We start from the raw sequence: 19760 nt of genomic DNA, 5'->3' as shown, positions 1-19760 counted from the left end.
CTTGTAAAGGGCCAGATAGTAAATATTTTAAGCTTTGTGGGCCATAGAGTCTCTGTCACAACTACTCAGCTCTCTTGTTGTAGTGAGAAAGCAGCTATAGATAATTCATAAATGAATGTGTGTGGCTATGTTCCAGTAAAACTTGATTTACTAAAACATGTGAACTTTAGTTTGCTGACCCCTCGTCTGTAATAAAACCTCAACGAGTGGACCCTCAAAATGAAATGGTACAAAGGAACCAGTCATTCAGTAACTTAAGTAACAAATTTATTGAGTGTATGTTACTTGCCAAACAGAGCTAAATGGTTAATTAAATTATGGTATATCCACTCCTTGGAATATTAACATCATTGAAAATAATCATTTGAAGACCAGACAGCATGGGAAAATGCCTTTTTAAAAGATTTTATTTATCTGACAGAGAGAATAAGCAGGGACGAGGAGCAGAGGGAGAGGGAGAAGCAGACTCCCTGCTAAGCAGGGAGCCTGACGTGGGGCTCAATCCCAGGGTCCTGGGATCATGTCATGAGCCGAAGGCAGACACTTAACCAACTGAGCCACCCAGGCACCCCAGGAAAATGCTTTTAAGTGGGGAATCAAGATAAAAGTTTTAAGTTTGTATCTTAATAAATATGGACTACTGGAAGGCAGACATGAATTTTTGTTAGGTAGGAGGATCTTTTTCTGTTTTTCAAATTGTCTGCCATGTTTCTGTGTTCCAAAAGTGACTTAAAAATGGTGTTATGAGATACCAATGAACACTATTGGCTTTTACCACTACGTTGTAGTATGAAAAAGAGAAGCTTTTAGAACTGTTGTTCAACAAAATCCTGAAGCCTTTTTACTTAATCAGTAGAAGATTGACATTTGAAGAAAATGCGTTGCCACTCTGTTCAAGATATATTGTCATTTCTCTTTTTAAATTTTTTATATTTTAACAGTGCCCTTATGTCTGCCATTTGTTATATTTACTTACCAAAAAAGATAATGGTGAGTATTTTCATTCCAGTTGTATTACATTTACTCTGTGGAATTAGCATTTGTATTGGCCTTTATAAAGTTAACTAGTAGCATCAGGTCTATGCCAAGATTTTGTGGGAATTGTTTTTTAGTACTTTTATCTTAGAACATCTGCTTACTGGTTTAACTGAACCAGGGTGTTTATATTTTTGATGTGTTTTAAGAAGATGCTATATGAGCCACATGGTTGGTTTTTATTCTGAACCCTATGCCTTGTACTTTTCTTTACCTTTGCTAGTCAAACCATTTCGTGTGAGAAAACTGCTTGATCTTCAGACCAAAATGGTAAGTACCAAAAAGCCCTAAAATTGGCCCGTGTACTCTGTGTTATTGGGCTTTGAGGATAGAAAATTGAATGAGTCATGATCTTCAAGGAACTTACTGTCTGGGGAGCTTAGTCAAAAGAACATAAAACAGAATAGGACTGGATTCAAGGAGGAGTGGTGATGCTTGAGAGAAATTTTTTTTTTTAAAGATTTTATTTATTTACCCGACAGAGACAGCTAGAGAGAGAGGGAACACAAGCAGGGGGAGTAGGAGAGGAAGAAGCAGGCTCCCAGCAGAAGAGCCCGATGCGGGGCTCGATCTCATAACGCTGGGATCACGCCCTGAGCTGAAGGCAGATGCTCAACGACTGAGCCACCCAGGCGCCCCGCTTGAGAGAAATTTTAAGGGATTAATATGTTGTAACTAGGCCAAGAAGGAAGACAAGGGCAGAGGGAACAGCATAAGCGAAGACACGTAGATGGCAAACAGCAAAACTCGTTAAGGAACTGGGTTGCTACAGCTGGAAAACAAGTGTCGGGGAGTAGTCAAAAACCCCTCTATTAAAGTAAAAGGGCTGGTTTGTTTGGTTGTGTTTTTGTGGATGTGATCTAGGAAAGCATTCCTTTCTGGACACATAAACTTCAGTATATTCCCTGACCATTATCTCTTGTCCTTACAGCTCTCTTGCGTGGTTATTTCCACTACCCTTGTCACGTGACAGAAGTCTGTGATGCTTTGGGTATGAAACAGTAGGGAGTTGTAGTGTCTATCCTAACTGCTGGAGCCTGCATGACCTACCTGAAGGCATTCAAATTTAATGAAAAACACAAACACATGTGCACATTCGTGTTTCTCCAGTGCACATAACATGCTTTTCTGTTAGTATTATTCAATGATTGTTCTTTTTTCATAGCTCCCTGTTTTGGTTCTATCAGTGCAATATCTTCTTTTAGCTCTCTGAAGATATCAGTGATAATGTTTCTGTCCAAATTGAACTTTATTTCACAGTAATATGCATGGCGAAAAAGTTGTACATTTATTTTTCCATGTGAACAGGAAAGCATTTCAAAGGAATATGAAAATTCTTAGCATAAATAAGATCTTACCGATTTGTATTAACTGAAACAACAGCAAATGTTCAAGTTTAGAAAATGATTTAGTACATGATTGTGTAAAAATTTTAAACCCAGACATTAAATGTATGGCTTCACTAATAACATTTTATATAGTACATTATTAAATTATTCCATTATCATTGCCCGTTTGTAAAGATGCATTTATTTTTTTAAAGAATTTTTATTCATTAGAGAGAGAAAGCCAGAGCGTGAGCAGGGGTGAGGGTCAGAGGGAGTGGGAGAAGCAGTCTCCCTGCTGATCAGGGAGCCCAATGCAGGGTTCCACCCAGGACCCTGCGATCATGACCTGAGCCAAAGACAGACTCTTAACCAACTGAGCCACCTGGGTGCCCCTATAAAGATGCATTTATAATTGTTTTGATTAGCTGAATTTTGGTGAATTTGGTCAAGTCCAACAGTATCAAACCAGGAAGGCATAGTATGCTCACATGTAACCCAACCTGTGTAGTGGTTACAGGAATAATCTGCATGTTGGAGCAAATAAATTGAATATGTGAATTTCTGACACCTGCAAAGGCATGTATCCCCTCTGTACCCATTGATACCCTATAATTCCCGATCCATGAAGGAAACAAAATACAGAAATTGTCTTCTGGTGGCAAGCATGAATGGTGGGAAGTGAAGCAGGTGTCTCATTATCATACATACACCAGGCCCTGTTGAGACCAATCTTTGGAACAGGGGTGGGGAGTTAGGTTTCATCCTGAGGGTTGGTAAGGGTGGTTTCGAGGATTCTCCCCTCTGTTAGGCATGAGCCCCTGTAACTTCAGCTATGATTTTTTCCCCCTATTTCCAGCTTTGTCTCTGTTTCCTCAGAGTTCCTTTCTTTAGTTTGGTTTTTCACAGTAGAGGCCTTTCTCAAATGCGTGGCAAACCTTATTTGTCCATATTTAATACCAAAAAACTAAAATGGTGATTGGAAACTTTTGCATCTGAGCAGGACTTTTTCATTGTTGGATCTTGGTGTTTCATTGGGGAGCCCCACAGATGCCTGTGTCACTTTTCCCAGAGAGGAATTCTCGATTCCTGCCTAGGGGTTATATTAGGCTTCTCTAGAGAAACAGAACCAGTACGATGTGTGTATAGATATGTAGAAGGATATTTATTATAAGGAATTGGCTTACATGATTATGAAGCTAGCAAGTCCATAATCTGCAGGGGGCCAGCAGTTTGGAGACCCTGGAGAGCTGATGTTTAAGTTTGAGTCCAAAGGCAGTCTGCTATAGAACCACAAAGAGCCGGTGTTACAGATAGTGTTGTAGGTAGGCTGCTGGAGAATTCTTTCTTGCTTGGGGGAGGCTGGTCTTTTTGTTCTATAAGGGCCTTCAACTGATTGAATGAGGGCCACGCACATTATGAAGGGCAATCTACTCGAAGTCTGCCAATTTAAATGTTAATCTCATCTAAAATACTCTCACAGAAGTACCCAAAATAATATTTGACTGAATATCTGGGCACTCTGGGCCCCAGCCAAGTTGAGACATAAAATTAACCATCACAGGTTATAAACATGGCTACTAGCACTCCGAGATATAAGCAGTGGAAGGCGGTGAGGAAGGGTCCTGGTACCCTCCCTCAGCTGTGCCTGTTGTCTAAACTCAGTTTCATCTTCAGAGAGTAAAACCTTGATGTCTGTTAGTGTGGTGAAGTAATTTGGGGCTCAAACTGCTTCTTAGGTTTTCAAGCAATCCCTGTTTTTTGCCCCTCTTGCACTTCTGCTACCCCCACTTTTCAGAGGTATCTGGTCCCTCAAATTCCTGAGCCTTTTTGAGAGTTCTCAAACAAGAATCTGCGGCTTTTTCTGTTGCTACCTTAGGTTTTGTTTTCTCTGTTTTGCTAAGTTGGTTACTCTTTGTCCATTTTCATTCTAGGTTCCAAAATCATGTTGAGATCTCTCATTTGCTCTTGTGTCCTCTCGTTCTCTTTGAACTTGTGCTTTATGCCTTTTTCATTCCTTTAGTTTTCAGTGGAGCTTTGGAAGGACCCAGGGTTAAATCTGTATGTTCAATATACCATGTTTAACTGGAATTCTTTTTAAAAAAGAAGAGAGTGTTAACTTTTTAACAACCAAGATATGTTTAGTTAACTAGACAATAAGTTCTAAAGGTCTTTCTTGTACTAAATATTTGCTCTATCAAAAAACATTCCAACTCAAAGCAAACACTGATACTAATTGACAGTGAGTACAGAGATTAACTGATTATTATGGGTTTTTTTATAACAAATTTAACTTCAAGAAGCCGTTATAAAAATAAGAATACTGTATTTCCAAGCCCCATTTTCTGCCTTCCTTGTTTTGTACACTATTTGATTCAACAAAATTGTAATATAATAGAACAGTTTGGTTATTTCCTTGGAATTCATTTTAGTTTTATGCTTTCTCTGGATAGCCAGATATATCTAACACAGGTATCCAGCAGTAATGACTTTTGTCATTATAAAATTACTGTTTTTATTAAGACTTGTTTTAGTTCTATTAAGCTTCTTTTTTTTTAAGATTTTATTTATTTATTTGACAGAAATAGGGACAGCCAGCGAGAGAGGGAACACAAGCAGGGGGAGTGGGAGAGGAAGAAGCAGGCTCATAGCGGAGGAGCCTGATGTGGGGCTCGATCCCATAATGCCGGGATCATGCCCTGAGCTGAAGGCAGACGCTTAACCGCTGTGTCACCCAGGTGCCCCTAGTTCTATTAAGCTTCTTGACTACTGCATACCAGTTGTTGGATTTCCTAGTTAATTTTCCAGGAATTATGATAATAAGGTTTTAATATTTCCTTTGCCATGTTTTCTTGGGCTCCCTTTTTGTCTTCCCACCTTTCTTTCTAAATCAAGAATGAATCAACTTTCGGGGTGCCTGGGTGGCTCAGTCGTTAAGCGTCTGCCTTCGGCCCAGGGTGTGATCCCAGGGTCCTGGGATCAAGCCCTGCATTGATCTCCCTGCTCCGCTGGGAAGCCTGCTTCTTGCTGTCCCACTCCCCCTGCTTGTGTTCCCTCTCTCACTGGCTCGCTCTCTCTCTGTCAAATAAGTAAATTAAAACCTTAAGAAAAAAAAAAAGAGTGAATCAACTTCGAGTCCTGAGTATGCTACCAGTGAAAGTAAGCCATGCTAGCAGATACGACTAGTAAACCTAAGGCATGGACAGAGAAGAAGAGAGAAGATATAAGGAAGAAGGAAAGTAGGAGAAAAGGTCATAAAAGAGAAGTCCACAGTCTGGCAAGAATAGTTTTATGACCATTGATTTAAATGCCTGGTTATTTATTCTTTGATTTTCTAATTCATCTTTCTATAGCCATATCACATAGTAAAATTGGGGTCTGAATATACACTTAATCTGTTTACTTTATTGTTACTTTTTTTCCTTATGCCATAGGATTGAAAACTGAAAACTCTTATTTCATTTCAGGGAATGCAGCCTCATCTCCAGGCTTTGTTGTCGCTGTATAAGTTCTTTGCTCCTACTTTGATTTCTGTATCTTTGCCTGCAAGGAAGAAGGTAAGGGATTATGGAGTGGTAAGTCATATTGAGATTGAAATATGTTATTTTTGATTAAGTTAATTTGCAGATCTGAACTGAAATGTTTACAGCATACTGTTTTAAGATCTAGTGTTGCAGCACTGTTTCTGGAAAGTTTTTTAGGGGTTGGCACTTTGTTTTGATTCTATTTGATGTATTTAATAGATTCTTGATCAGAAAAAAAACCTAAATGGATTTGCATGGCTGCAAAATGTTTCATAATTAGTACTTTCAATTAATGAAGAGTTTGGGGCTTTATATTGCTTTGTGTTATGGGTACCTACTCATATACTTTAATCCAATTTTTTTTATAGATCTATTTTAAGAATTCAGAGAATCTGTGGAAGACAGCTCTATTTGCTGTGAGGCAAAGGAATCACGGACCCCCTCCTGAACCTCTAAAATTGATGTTAGATCCAGCTCAGGTCCGTCCTGTAAAAAGAGTAAGTATCTAAAGCCCCAAATGATTTGTGCAGCTTTCTTTTCTTAAATCCAAACAATAACCATTCGGATGTTTGAAGAGATTATAGGTATTTAAATACATTTTAATTGCCCAGGATTCTATGTAAACCATATTCAGACTTCATTAATTGAACCACCTCAACAATTGCTTTTACCTTTAGTTTGTAGTCTGTTTAGTCCATTGATAGATTGTTTTATTGTCTTTCTTCTTTAGAAATGGAATTCTTACTCAGTTATACCAGCGCTAAATTCTAGTAGCTGCAGTAAAGAATGTGGGAAAAAAGGGATGACTCTTTCTGATTATCTCAGTAGCAATGGATCATTTCCACTAGAACAGCTTAAAAGCTTCCCTCAACTCTTACAGAACATCCACTGCTTGGAGGTATGTGACTGGACCATGTGCTTATCTGCATTTTCCATTTGATCTTCATACCCTTTATTTTTGTTATATATTTGCTTTCTGATGAGTTCCTTGTTGCTATAACCTACTTTTCATATACTTACAGTTGACTGATTGTTCTCTCTTTGCAGCTGCCTTCTCAGATGGGTGCAGTGTTGAACAACTCTCTGTTACTTCACTATATTAACTGTGTCAAAGATGAGTCTGTCTTACTGAGGCTCTATCACTGGTTGAGTCAAACATTACAAGAAGGTAAAAATTGTTACTTAAAAGCATTAGGTGAATGAGGAAGGAACAAGATAGTTCATATCTTTTATGAGGGTGACAAATTCTAAATAGGAGGAGCCTTCATATGCTGTAATTATTTCTCTGATAATCATATATTCAGAGCTGGTATGCTTCCCTTGTAATTTTAGGAGACAGTAAGAAAGGAGGTGTGTTGTTATGGAAACATTGCTGGATGGTCACCTAAACTCACTGGGTGGCTCCATTTTGATGACAATCACAATCCAAAGCCTCTTCGTCTCTGTATGTCCAGAAACTTGCTGTTCAGGCTCCAGAATCATCAGATTAATGCTCACCACACTCAGAGAAGTCTAATATATGTCAGAATATCAACTTACTGTTTTATAATAGAAGTAATTCTTTTTGGTGACCAAAATGTTCATGTCTGCCAACAATAGTATCTCCTCTTTGCTATCAGTATAGATGGGAGCCAAATTAGTCATTAGAAGATTTCTTAATTACAGAATTGAAGGAAAGAGCAGTAAGGAAGTTTTTCATCCAGGCCGTAGTAAATAAAGCCTGATCATTTCATTCCTCCAAAGGGGTCAGTTTCTCTAGAGATCGTATTTCTGTTGACCAGATTGTTTCTTTCCTGGGTAAGCAACTCCTGACTTTTCAAGTATTTAAAGTTGGTTTTAGTCAATTCCAGGCTAACTCTCCTTTTCCTGCTCAGTTTTTCTTAAGATAGGGTATGCTATAATTAGATTACCACTTACTAAAGTTCTACCACTCTGAGATTATCCCCAGCTCATCCTAGTTGAAGTTTGGGGTACTCTCAGACTTTTAATTCATACATGTATAATTTCTTGGACTACGTGTGACTTAAGCTAATCATATTTATTATATGTCAATTTTTACTAGTTTATTTTTTCACTATAAGCTTTCCCTATACCATTAAGTTCTTGAGGAACATGTTACAATCACTTCCACATACCTGTTATAGTCTGCAGTGCAAGTTGGTTAGGGTGTATAAGACTGATTACTTGTTTATATTTGTCGTGTCACTTTAGAGTAGTGGTAATTGTGTTTTTATAGTTTTCATTGTCCTGCACCCAGATACTTACATTTAATATTTCTGCTCCAGAGTGTATTTGGTACAAAATGAATAATTATGAACATGGAAAAGAATTTACCAACTTCCTGGACACTATCATCAGGGCAGAGTGCTTCTTACAAGTAAGATTCTACCTTCTTCATATACACTCCACCACTTCTCAGTAAAATTTATTTAGATACCCATTGAATACCTTTTCTTTAGGGCTCGACATCATTTGTAAACAGAATTTGTTCAATTCAAAACTTGTTATAAATAGAGTTGCATTGAATTGACGTTTATCTCTGTACTGTTGGATTTGAGGAAAGAATTTGTTAAATTATGCAAATTAGAGAGAAAGGCCTATGATTTAAGAGAACAAATTGAAGATGTAATTGAATGCATTCAACTAATTGAATTAGCTGGTCACATAGGTCTCATAGGGTTATTGTGTTCTCATAATCAAATATTTTTAATGTTCTAGCCAATTAATTATTTGGCATTCGTGAGTAACCCTAGTCTTACTTTAAGCTGCAACTCGGTTATCAGCACCATCAAGAAGCCTATACTCATTGCCCTAGTCTGGTTTAGATGTTTGTTTTATGTGCTTCCTTAGTTCACTGTGTTTACTGTATCATGGCACTTTTAGCATCTGTTTTTCCACATATTATGAGCTCCTAGCCGGTGGGAACCATGTCTAACTTTTCTTCACGTACAAGTGTTCAGCTTGATACCTGGTACAAAAGAGATGCACAATAAATGTGTTGATTAATCTTAAGGATTTGATGTGAAATCATTGAATTGGAAGTTGGATGTGGATGATGGCAGTGAGGATAAAGGGATACATTTAGGTTGACTTTTAGGTTTCCTGCTTGGGAAGAAGATGATGGCATTCAGTAAGAAAGGGGATGTAGAAGGAATAGGCTTGGAAGGAAAGAAATTTGACTTATTTTTTTGAAGATTTTATTTATTTATTTGGGGGAGGGGGACAGGGGACAATCAGACTCCCCGCTGAGTGGGGAGCCCGACACGGGGCTCGATCCTAGGACCCTGGGATCATGACGTGAGCCAAGGTCAGATGCTTAACCAACTGAGCCACCCAGGTGCCCCAGAAATTTGACTTAAAAGATGCCTGTAGGATATCTAAAAGGTCATATGCAGTAGGTAGTCTAGGGGTGAGGAATGAGATTTGAGCTAGAGAAATAGCTTTAGGACTCCTCATGATATAGGTGTGGTTTTAGCTATGTTATAGATGAGATTTTCCAGAGAATTCATGTCATGAGAAGAAAGTCTAGGATGGAGTCCTGGTGCATGCCATTATTTAAGGCTTAGGGCAACACGGGAAAAAAAAAAAAAAAGGAAAGCCCTGGATATTTGGTGGAAGCATAAGCAGTCTGCACACTCAAGTGTTCCTTCAGATGGAGCTGCCTAGAGTTTGGATTTGGTCTATGGCCTCTAAAGAAATTATAGCCCTATTATAACATTGTGTACATTTTTAAAAAGATTTTATTTATTTATTCATTTATTTATTTATTTATTTAAGAGACAGTGAGTGAGCAGGGGGAAGAGCAGAGGGAGAGGGACAAGCAGACTCCACACTGAGTGCAGAGCCTGACACGGGGTTCAGTCCCACGACGCTGAGATCATAACCTGAGCCGAAATCAAGAGTTGGATGCTTAACCAACTGAGCAACCCAGGCGCCCCAACATTGTATACATTTTATTGACTGCACAAGTGATTGCATATACTCTAGAATAGTACAATTAAATTTATCTTTAAAAATATTACATAACTTGACTTTTTACCATCTTTCCAACTGATATTTTATGGTATTTAAGAAGTATGTTGGTGAAGATGGTAATGTATCCAAACATCATCTGGTCCTTTTTATGAAGAACTCTGGCACCTAACCCTAGGCTTTTGTTATATTGATGACAAGAAATTTAGTCTAAGAGTAAAACAACTGTAGCACAGAATAAACTGGTTGTTTAGAGAGTAGTTATGGACTGAGGAGTTTCATATGAGTTTTTACTATTGACTTCTGTTATAGGAGGGGTTTTATTCCTGTGAAACATTCCTGTACAAGAGCCTTCCTCTCTGGGATGGCTTCTGTTGTCGATCACAGTTCCTTCAACTTGTGAGCTGGATTCCTTTTAGTAACTTCTCTGGTAATGTATCATGAAAATTTGGTGTCCTTTAATTTGGTGTGATATTAATTAAAAGAATCTTAAATAATCTTTTTTTTTAATTCCTAGAGATGAAACCACTTGTTTTTGACCATCTAGGACAGCTCTTCTTTACATCAACCATTTATTTCAAGGTAAAAAAAACAACGTCTTGCTTAGATTGAATAGGAAGTATTGTTTTATGGCCAGTGGTACATGATTCCAGACCCATACTGAAGTGGCGGTTTTCCAACAGGATTCCTTTGGACTTGGACTTGAGGTGCTGCATTACTCAGATCAAAGTTATTAATACATAGAATTTTCTGTTTTAAAGGTTTTGTTGCATATAATTTTCCTGATCTGTTTCCATTTGTAGCAGATGACGAAGTGAATGAACAGGTGGCAAATTAGTGTTAATAAAAACAAAGTGGGAAATGCTTAACCATACTTAGTCTGATTGTTGTGGTTGATATTTTTATAGATAGACTTATTTTACAAATATTTATTGAGAACCTACCATGTACTAGATGCCCTTCTTGACACTGAGAATACAATAATGGCCAAAGCAAACAAAACACCTGGTGTCATTCATATGGTATATTTATAACATACTCATTTTCTGCTAATAAAATCATTCTAAACTTGTATGATAAAATTAAAATGTGTTATTATTTTGGGGTATTCCCCAAAAAGGCCACTGTGGCTTCCAAGAATTTTACCCAAGTGAGTTTGAGAACCGCTTTTGTATAGAACGGTTATTCCTATTCCAGAAGAATGACAATATAAGCAGTGTTTCTTTTGTAACATTGTTTTCACCTTAAATCACTTATTGTTTGGCCACATTTAGAGGAAAAATGTTTTGTCCTGGTTAGTGTTTGTCATATTCAAATGGCACTTTATTAATTACCTGTCACAATAGCTTGGATTTGAGGTTTATTTATAGTATTTGTACTTACTACCTGACTAATATCATCATTCATGTGACAGTACATAGCACTTCTCCCAGCTATTGCATTTTTAGGGACTTCATTTTGCAGCTTTTTGTGATTTTCTTCCTATCTCAGTTATTTTTTATCTCTTCTCTTACTCCACCAATCTAGAGAACTGTTTATCTATAAATATTAGGTTGAACCATACAAAATTGCCATTTTTGTAGGCCAAAGATGTTTGATCAATGGCAATTTCATATGGTCTAACTTAATAAGTATGTGTACATTTATACACACATGCATATATTTGAGAATGAGAGTCTGCGGAGAAAAAGAGATAGAGGAAAGCAAACAGTTGGTGCGCCAAGGACAAAACTCAAGGGAATACTCAGTATTCTTAGCTAAAAAGGTGAGTCTGTGACAGAACCTTCTCAAGAGGTATGAAAAGAACCAAAAGAACAAGAGTGCCAAGGAAACAAAGGGAATACAGCATATCAAGAAGTAGTGAAGGAATAATGTTGCCATATATCCCAGGAAGATCCAGAAAGATAAGGACCAAAGAAAGTTGCTCTTGAAATTGATAATACAGAAGTTTTGTGCTAAGCAGTTTCAGTGGAATGTGGGGGTAGAACCAGATTTCTTTTTTCTTAAAGGGAGAGTCACTCTGATTTTATATTTACCTTCTCAAGGAAGGGGCTTATATTCTCATGTTAGCAATGGGAAGCAAGGGCAGTGCTTACTTCCAGATGTTGAAGTGGGATATGGAAATGTATTCAGAGGAAACAGTGTCCTTGGGTAGTGAGGTAGAGCCAGGATATGACTATAATAAGACAGAAAGCATACTTTAAAGAATATTGAAGGTATAGGTTTAGATTACCATGGAATAGAAGTTCTGGAAACTGTAATTGAAAGATTTGGGAAGGATGAGATTGATGAAGNNNGGAAAGAGGACAGAGAAGTATAGAGTATAAGAAAGGATAAGTGACAAAAGGGGCTGTCATTTTGGGAGGTGGCTAAGGATAACAGCAATGTGACATGTAGTAGAATTAGCTAAAGAGTCAGTTTATCAGGCTTTTATTATTGTTGTTGTTTTAAATTTATATGAGAGAGAGAGTGGGGGGGGAGGAGCAGAGGAAGAGGGAGAGAGAGAGAATCTTAAGCACACTCCATGCTCTGCACAGAGCCCGATGTGGGGCTCTGTCTCATGACCCTGAGATCATGACCTGAGCTGAAATCAAAAGTTAGATGCTCGACTGAATGAGCCACCCAGGTGCCCCAGTTTATGAGGCTTTTAAAAGGCAAAAGATTTATATGATCTGAAGAGAAACCAGAGTATAGTTTATGAGGATTTTTAATAACTTATTATTACTTTAGCTACTGTATAGCTTGATTATCCAGCTTAATATAATAAATAATATTTTTAAGTCTGTTAAAATATTTTCACATTTTCAGTGCTTTTGTTTGTGCTTAGCCAGTTGTGTCTATCAGCAAACAACTTTTTTCATTGAAGAATTTTGAATGAGAAAATTCCACAGATCTGCTGTAACAATGCTATTTTCATTGTGGCATGTTAATTTTCTAATTTCTATCCACATTGATTTATGTCTCCTGTATAATTACAAAAACAGTGGACATAAATTTAAAACCCAGAATACAAAATTTGTCAAATATAATCAAATATCTAGTCATAGTCCATAGATGTTCTACAACAATTAATTTTTTTCTATGATTATTTCTAATTTGTTTCTTTGTAGGAATAGATAACTATATTGATCATCTTCATAATACAGATTTCTTTATTCTCTTGGCATACATTTCCAGGAATGAAGTTACTGGATGAAAATAAAGAGTTTGAACATTTTTTATGACCTATTACATGCTGGTATTCCTTAGCCATACACAGTTTTTTGAGGGCAGATGGATATAATGGGTAGAGTACTTAAATAACAAGTGTCTGGCAGCCATAGAGAAAGAATTGGGGTTTGGGAGATGAGACTAGAGTAAAGAAGACCAACGAGGAGGATAAAGTAATCTCAGAGACGTGAAGGCCTGGGATAGGGTGGTTACAGTGGGATTGGAAGGAAATGGAAAAGTTGGACATTCTGAAAAGGAAAAAAAAGTGATAGGATTTGGTGACAAAGTAAAGCATGAAGGACACAAGATGACTTAAAGATTTCTAGCTTGGTATAGTAAAGGAAGCAGGGATGTTTTTCCTGGAGGAAAAACAACTAAGATTTTGTGCTTCCCTTCAAATAACTGATGGCTTGTCCTATGGAAAGAGCTGAAGCCTGTCGCTTCAGGAGGCGATTAGATATAGGGCAGTATCTTATTACAGGTAGAGAAAACTCAAAATGAAATAAATGACCTTAGGACATAGTATATTTGTTGGTATTAGAGTAGGTTAGACATAGGCTTAATGGCTATATCTACTGGGGATATTTATGTAGAGAAGGTTCATACACAGGGTAGATCTGTGCTTCTCAACCTTCTTTTTTTTTTTAAGATTTTATTTATTTATTTGACGGAGAGAGACACAGCCAGTGATTGAGGGAACACAGGCAGGGGGAGTGGGAGAGGAAGAAGCAGGCTCCCAGCGGAGGAGCCTGATGTGGGGCTCGATCCCAGGACTCCAGGATCACGCCCTGAGCCGAAGGCAGACGCTTAATGACCTAGCCACTCAGGCGCCCCTCTCAACCTTTTTTTAACCTGTGTTCCTCTCTCATAAACATAAAAATCTCATTACTTTAATGTGGTGGCTGGGTGGATTAGAATAGGTGATTGGGGAATAAAAGGATTTAAGTTTTCAGAATATGATGTGGTAATACTGACTACCTTTTCGAATGTTCAAATCCTTGATTGACACTAAAATAGAACATTGTTTTAGGTGATTCCAAGGTCACTTTCAACTTGAACATATTTACAACCTGAATTCAAGGTGTCACTTTCTTTAAAAAGTATTAATTGAACTGTTCTATGAAGTGAGCATCCTATCACTGGAGATACTCAAACAGAATCTAGGCCATTATTTGTTAAGGATATGTAATAAAGGTTTCCTGTATTAGGTTTTGGGATGATATGGAGGGCTTTCAAATTTATAGATTTATCCTCACGAATGCTCTGGGCACATCTCGGTCAAAACTGTATTTGTATGTAAATGAGGCCCTGAGAAATTAAGGCAAAGCCTGAGAAAGGAAAGACTGGAATTGTTTGTTTTCCAGTTACAGAAGGTAAGATAAATTTTATGACTATCAAAAAGGGAATAAATTATAGTTGTGACACAAGGTGAAAAGGATAGGCAACTCATTTCCATAGCAACTTTTGATCTCTGAGGGGAGACAGGAGTGGGTGATGCTGTATTTGAAGATGTAATATATGTTATAAATGAATGTAATTTAGAGAAACAAGAGTCTGTTCCTGGGCTGATAAGCTGGGGGCGGTCTTGTAGAGAAAATGGCAAAATAAACTTGTACTTGCATTCATCTGTCTCTTGGAGATGATCAGTCTGGAGTAGCAGCTATTGGGCTCTGATGTAGAACCCAATAGCTGGATGCAGTCATCTCCATGGTCCCTTCCATGGCTAAGCCTCTGGCTTAATTTGTTAGTTCTCAACACTAAAGTGTGTCTCAATGATTTTATGAATGATTTTTTTTTGTTGTTTTGCCTCCTCAGTGTAGTGTTTTCCAGAGTCTGAAAGAACTACTGCAGAATTGGCTGTTGTGGCTTTCTACAGACATCCACATGAAACCTGTGATGAACAGTCCTCTGTGAGTTATCTTACAACACTCCACAAGAGATGATCTGTACAAAAGTGTTTGCATATAGACTTTAATAGTGTGGCATGAGACCTTATTGTAAATGCTTAGTCATAGTTTTCTAAAGAATTTTTTTGTTGCTTTTTACTCCTCTTCCTTACAATCCTGTGTGGAAGGGTAATTCTTCAAATTCAATTCTGTAAATCAGAAAGCAACCCCTAAGCCTCTAAGCAAGAGTTACTGTAGCAAAACATTGGAGAGATGACATAAGAACTTACATCTTTGACTTCCATTCAGTTTAGCTCACTTTATAAAACATGTTCTTACTTATATGTAAAGTCAGTCTGATGATGGCTAGGAAAATCTGTAATTTTGCTGTACAGTTTTGTGGGAGGGTTTTTGTTTCTTTGGTGTCTTTTGATTATATACATTAATTAATTAATTATATATGTTATTTTCACTTTGGAATAAAGAAAGAGCCCCAGATTTCCATTATGTTGATTATTATTAAAGGTGTGCTTTGACTCTTTCTACCTAAAATCTTTAGTTTCTCCTATATTATCAGCCACATTATTCTTTAACATTAATTTTTTAAAAATGCTCTATTATAGAAAATTACAAACATAATAAAAAATACAGAAAATAGGGGGAGTCTCTCCCTCTCTGCCCCTTCCCCTGCTCACACTCTCTCTTACTAAAGTAAACAAATAAAATCTTTTATTTTATATTTTATTTTTTTAATTTTTTTTTTAAAGATTTTATTTATTTATTTGACAGAGATAGAGACAGCCAGCGAGAGAGGGAACACAAGCAGGAGGAGTGGGAGAGGAAGAAGCAGGCTCACAGCAGAGGAGCCTGATGTGGGGCTCGATCCCATAACGCGGGGATCACGCCCTGAGCCGAAGGCAGATGCTCAACCACTGTGCCACCCAGGCGCCCCTATATTTTATTTTTTTAAAGATTTTATTTACTTATTTTCATGAGAGAGTGAGCGAGCACGAGCCGGGGCGGGGGTGGGGGTGGGTGGCGAGAGGGAGGAGCAGACTTCCCGCCAAGTGGGGAGCCTGATATGGGGCTCGATCCCAGGACCCTGGGATCATGACCTGAGCTGAAGGCAGATGCCTAACGACTGAGCCACCCAGGCACCCCTGTTCTAGATTTTCTTAAGCAAAAAGCAAAACCCAGACATATCAGCTGTTGAAAAATGATACCAGCATAATACCAAAAGAATTAATAGCTTTATTTTATCGTCATTTAAAAACATTTTTAATTGAAATATAGTTGATGTGCAATATTATATTAGTGTACAACATAGTGATTTGACAATTCTATATATTACACGGTACTAACCATGATAATTGTAGTTACCATCTGTCACCATACAAAGTAATTGCTGTATTTTTGACTATATTCAACCCTGTGACTTATTTTATAACTGCAAGTCCAACTTCTTAATCCCCTTCACCTGTTTTGCTTACTGCCCCCCCCACCCCTTCATCTTTTCTGGCAGCCATCAGTTTGTTCTCTGTATTTATGAGTCTGTTTCTGTTTTTTTTGTCTCTTTGTTCATTTGTTTTGTTTTTCCACATATAAGTGACATCATATGGCATTTGCCTTTTCTGTCTAACTTATAACAAATAGTTCTTAATATCTTTATCTAATCAGCATTTAAATTCCCTATATTATCAGTCACAGTCTTACTTTATATAAGGATCCCTTAGCTTCAGTTGCATGTAGTTGGTGGTTAGCTTGGTTAGATTAGCTCCTACTTTTCTATGTGTTATTATCCCTATAGTGATCTCTTACTTTGAGAGGACCATGGTGAATAGAAGCTTCTTGGGAGTTGCCTAGAAATTGTTTTTAGTTCTTCATATTCATTATTGCGGTGTGTCCATATATCATGTATGTCTGGTTACTTTTTAAAAGGAAATGGAGCATTATGAGTAGTGAAAGCATCTTGTAAGGCTGTGCTTCTAAGAGTCAGGTCCCTGGACCGGTAGCATCAGCATCACTGGGAACATGTTAGAGATGCAAAGCCTTAGGCCTTAATCTACACCTACTGAAGTAAACTTTGGAGGTAGGGCCTAATAATCTATGTTTTAACAAATGCTGTCATGATTTTGGTGCTAGCTAAAGTTTGAGAACCACAATCATAAATTAATTCAGATATTTAGCCTCTTCAGACATCTCAATTCTATTAAGGATAGTATGTTTGAGTTTATAATCTTTGGCCAATTTGCAGTGTAAGTCTTAAGGCACCCCAATATAGTAGCTTTACAATTTCTGTATTTCCAAAAATCCTAGGAGCCTTTTTAAATTAGTGTCATAAATTTTGGGAGGGCATTTATTAATTTATTTATTTTTATTTAAATTCAGTTAATTAACATGTAGTTTGTTACTAGTTTCAGAGGGTAGTGTTCAGTGATTCGTCAGCCTTATGTAATATCCAGTGCTTATTACATCATTGGAGGGCATTTTTAAAAGGAGCTTTGTTTTCTGAAATTCTTAAACAAATGGACATAAATGTAGATAACTTTAATGTCATAATACCATTTGGCATTATATAATACAGGGGGTTTTTTTGGTGCAAAATGATGGTTTTATTAAAGCATGGGGACGGGACCAGTGGGCAGAAAGAGCTGCTATCTATAATACAGTTCTTAGGTTCTCGGTAACTCCTTTTATTTTGGAGATATGGATGTAATGCCATGTCTCATATGACCATATGCCACATGACTGTCAAAGAGGGAGTAAATTGTAGTTATAGATCACAAGGAGAGAAGGGTAGGAAACCATTCTCGGAAGTGGTTCTTTTGGGCATTTTTGGTTGGCACAGTGAATGGGAAGAGCGTGCTACCATCATTTAGTAGGTGGGAGCCAAGGATGGTAAATGTATTACTGTGGGTAGGGAGTAGGAGGCGATCCTGAATAGTGAATTGTTTCATCCAAAATGCCTCTGGTGTCCTGTGGAGAAAAACTTCAAAGGATGGCGTTCTGAGCAGTCATCATTGTTCAAATTATTTCAGACACATTTGCCAGGTGCTGCCAAAAATCATAGTTAAAATATAGTTTGCAAATGGCGAGCTGACTATATGGATGCCCACTTATGTGAATGGTCTCCTAATCTTTCTCTGCTCAGTCTGGCACTGAGCCGTCATGGTGGTGGGTAGTGGTAGAGTCATCATCATTTCTCTGGCTCTAAGACTATATGCTGTTCTTTATTTCTTGTGCATAACCATTGTTGTCTACCTAGGTCAGAGGGTAAAGCTATGAAATCACATTTCTAGGTCTTTTCCTAATCCACTCAACAGTGGATTGAAAGACAGGGGTGAGTAGTTGGATGAATTGGACTAATTATACCCATGTGTGATTTAAAGAGACACAGTTCAGTGATTTGGGAAGAAAATGAAGTATCCGCATTTGGTTTTTAGTGGAAGATAGAAAGATGCCAAATTTTTTCTAATTCAGTTTTAGCATTGAATTGAATTCCAGTTAAAGTGAAAATATTTTTAATAGCATTTCAGCTCAGGAATTCAGGTAAAACTGAGTCTTGATTCGTATACTTAGAAACTAATTTGCCAAATGCTATGGTTCCTGGACATTGGTAATATTATCTAAAGTCTTTCTGTAGCTTAATCCTTTATTTCTCTGGTATTTAATGGAGTGGTTACTGAGGATGTTCTGTGAATTGATCTTAATGATTCCCTGGAGGGCTGTGTAGTTTTATGGTTTAATCACTGGTTTAAGAAAAAGTCAATTATACATTGGAGCACTGATTGTTTTCCGAAAAACCTTAACAACCTTTTGCTATGTATTATTTACCTCTACCTTGGAAATTGTGAAAACGTTTGCTAATGTGGATCTGAATGTCATGATTTCTTATTGCAGAGAGACAACTTTAGGTGGATCCATGAACTCTGTGTCTGAACTGATTCACTACGTGGGGTGGCTGTCCACTACTGCGATGCGCTTGGAAAACAACAGTACTTTCTTACTGCACTTTATTTTGGATTTCTATGAGAAGGTAGTACACATCCCATTTTTTCTATTTAGACTTTTGTGATGGCTGTCTGCTTTACTGCTCTATTATTTAAATTTTATGAATTACTCTTAGTTGGGTTTTGACCTTATTAGCATAGTTAAAATAAGCTACTTATTTTGAAGTTAATGATCATATTCTCACCTGAATAACTGACTTTCATAAAGTGGAGAAACAAGTGCTTTTTGTGAAGAGTTCAGGTACTGCTTTAATGGACATTCTCCGGAAGAACGCTGACCCTAGACAGAATTCTGTCTCTATCATCACTTTTTGCTCATTCATTGTACATCCCAAACCCCTGGCAAAAAACCAAAAATACCCTGTTGTTTCTTCAGCTCTCCACGTCTACCTTTCAACTACCTTATTTCTCATTGTACCTGTACTTCTGGTTTTCTTCAGTTGTTTTATAGTATTTGATGTGGACAGAACTCTTACCCTAGAAGTACTCACTAATCTCAGTTTTCCTGGCTTCCTCCCTGCACTAATTGTCTGTGTTATACGTTTATGTAGAAGCATGCTCCTTTGTTTTCCAGGCTGACAGCTAACTAATATGATAAATCAGTATTAATGGGACTTAAGGTGAAAGAAGTGCTCCCTTCCCTTTTCTTCCCAACTCGAAGAGCTCCTCCCAGAAAAAAATGGAATATTTTAGTAATGACCTTGTAGAAATAATCCTCTATGGCGAGTGTGATATTTAGGGAGGTACATTTTTAAGCAGGCTTGTGGCTACCTATTCTATTTATGAATCAGGCAGCCC

At 37.5% G+C, this 19760-nt stretch overlaps 1 protein-coding gene across 1 annotated transcript in view; it reads left to right on the top strand.

Moving 5' to 3' along the window:
• The window catches only part of CENPI (centromere protein I), a 59494-nt gene that overhangs the window by 18146 nt on the left and 21588 nt on the right, over nt 1–19760 (top strand). The window contains exons 6-16 of the mRNA XM_008701699.2: nt 942–990; nt 1259–1305; nt 5828–5917; nt 6253–6381; nt 6615–6782; nt 6932–7052; nt 8170–8261; nt 10169–10286; nt 10374–10438; nt 14882–14976; nt 18853–18988. Of these exons, the coding sequence (XP_008699921.2) occupies nt 942–990; nt 1259–1305; nt 5828–5917; nt 6253–6381; nt 6615–6782; nt 6932–7052; nt 8170–8261; nt 10169–10286; nt 10374–10438; nt 14882–14976; nt 18853–18988 (1110 nt within the window). The remainder of the gene's footprint in view (nt 1–941; nt 991–1258; nt 1306–5827; nt 5918–6252; nt 6382–6614; nt 6783–6931; nt 7053–8169; nt 8262–10168; nt 10287–10373; nt 10439–14881; nt 14977–18852; nt 18989–19760) is intronic.

This window comes from Ursus maritimus (assembly GCF_017311325.1).
Source record: "Ursus maritimus isolate PB19 chromosome X unlocalized genomic scaffold, ASM1731132v1 scaffold_X1, whole genome shotgun sequence".
Taxonomy (NCBI): Eukaryota; Metazoa; Chordata; class Mammalia; order Carnivora; family Ursidae; genus Ursus; species Ursus maritimus.
The sequence above is the reverse complement of the archived record's forward strand: the minus strand, read 5'-3'. Positions and strand labels throughout refer to the sequence as shown.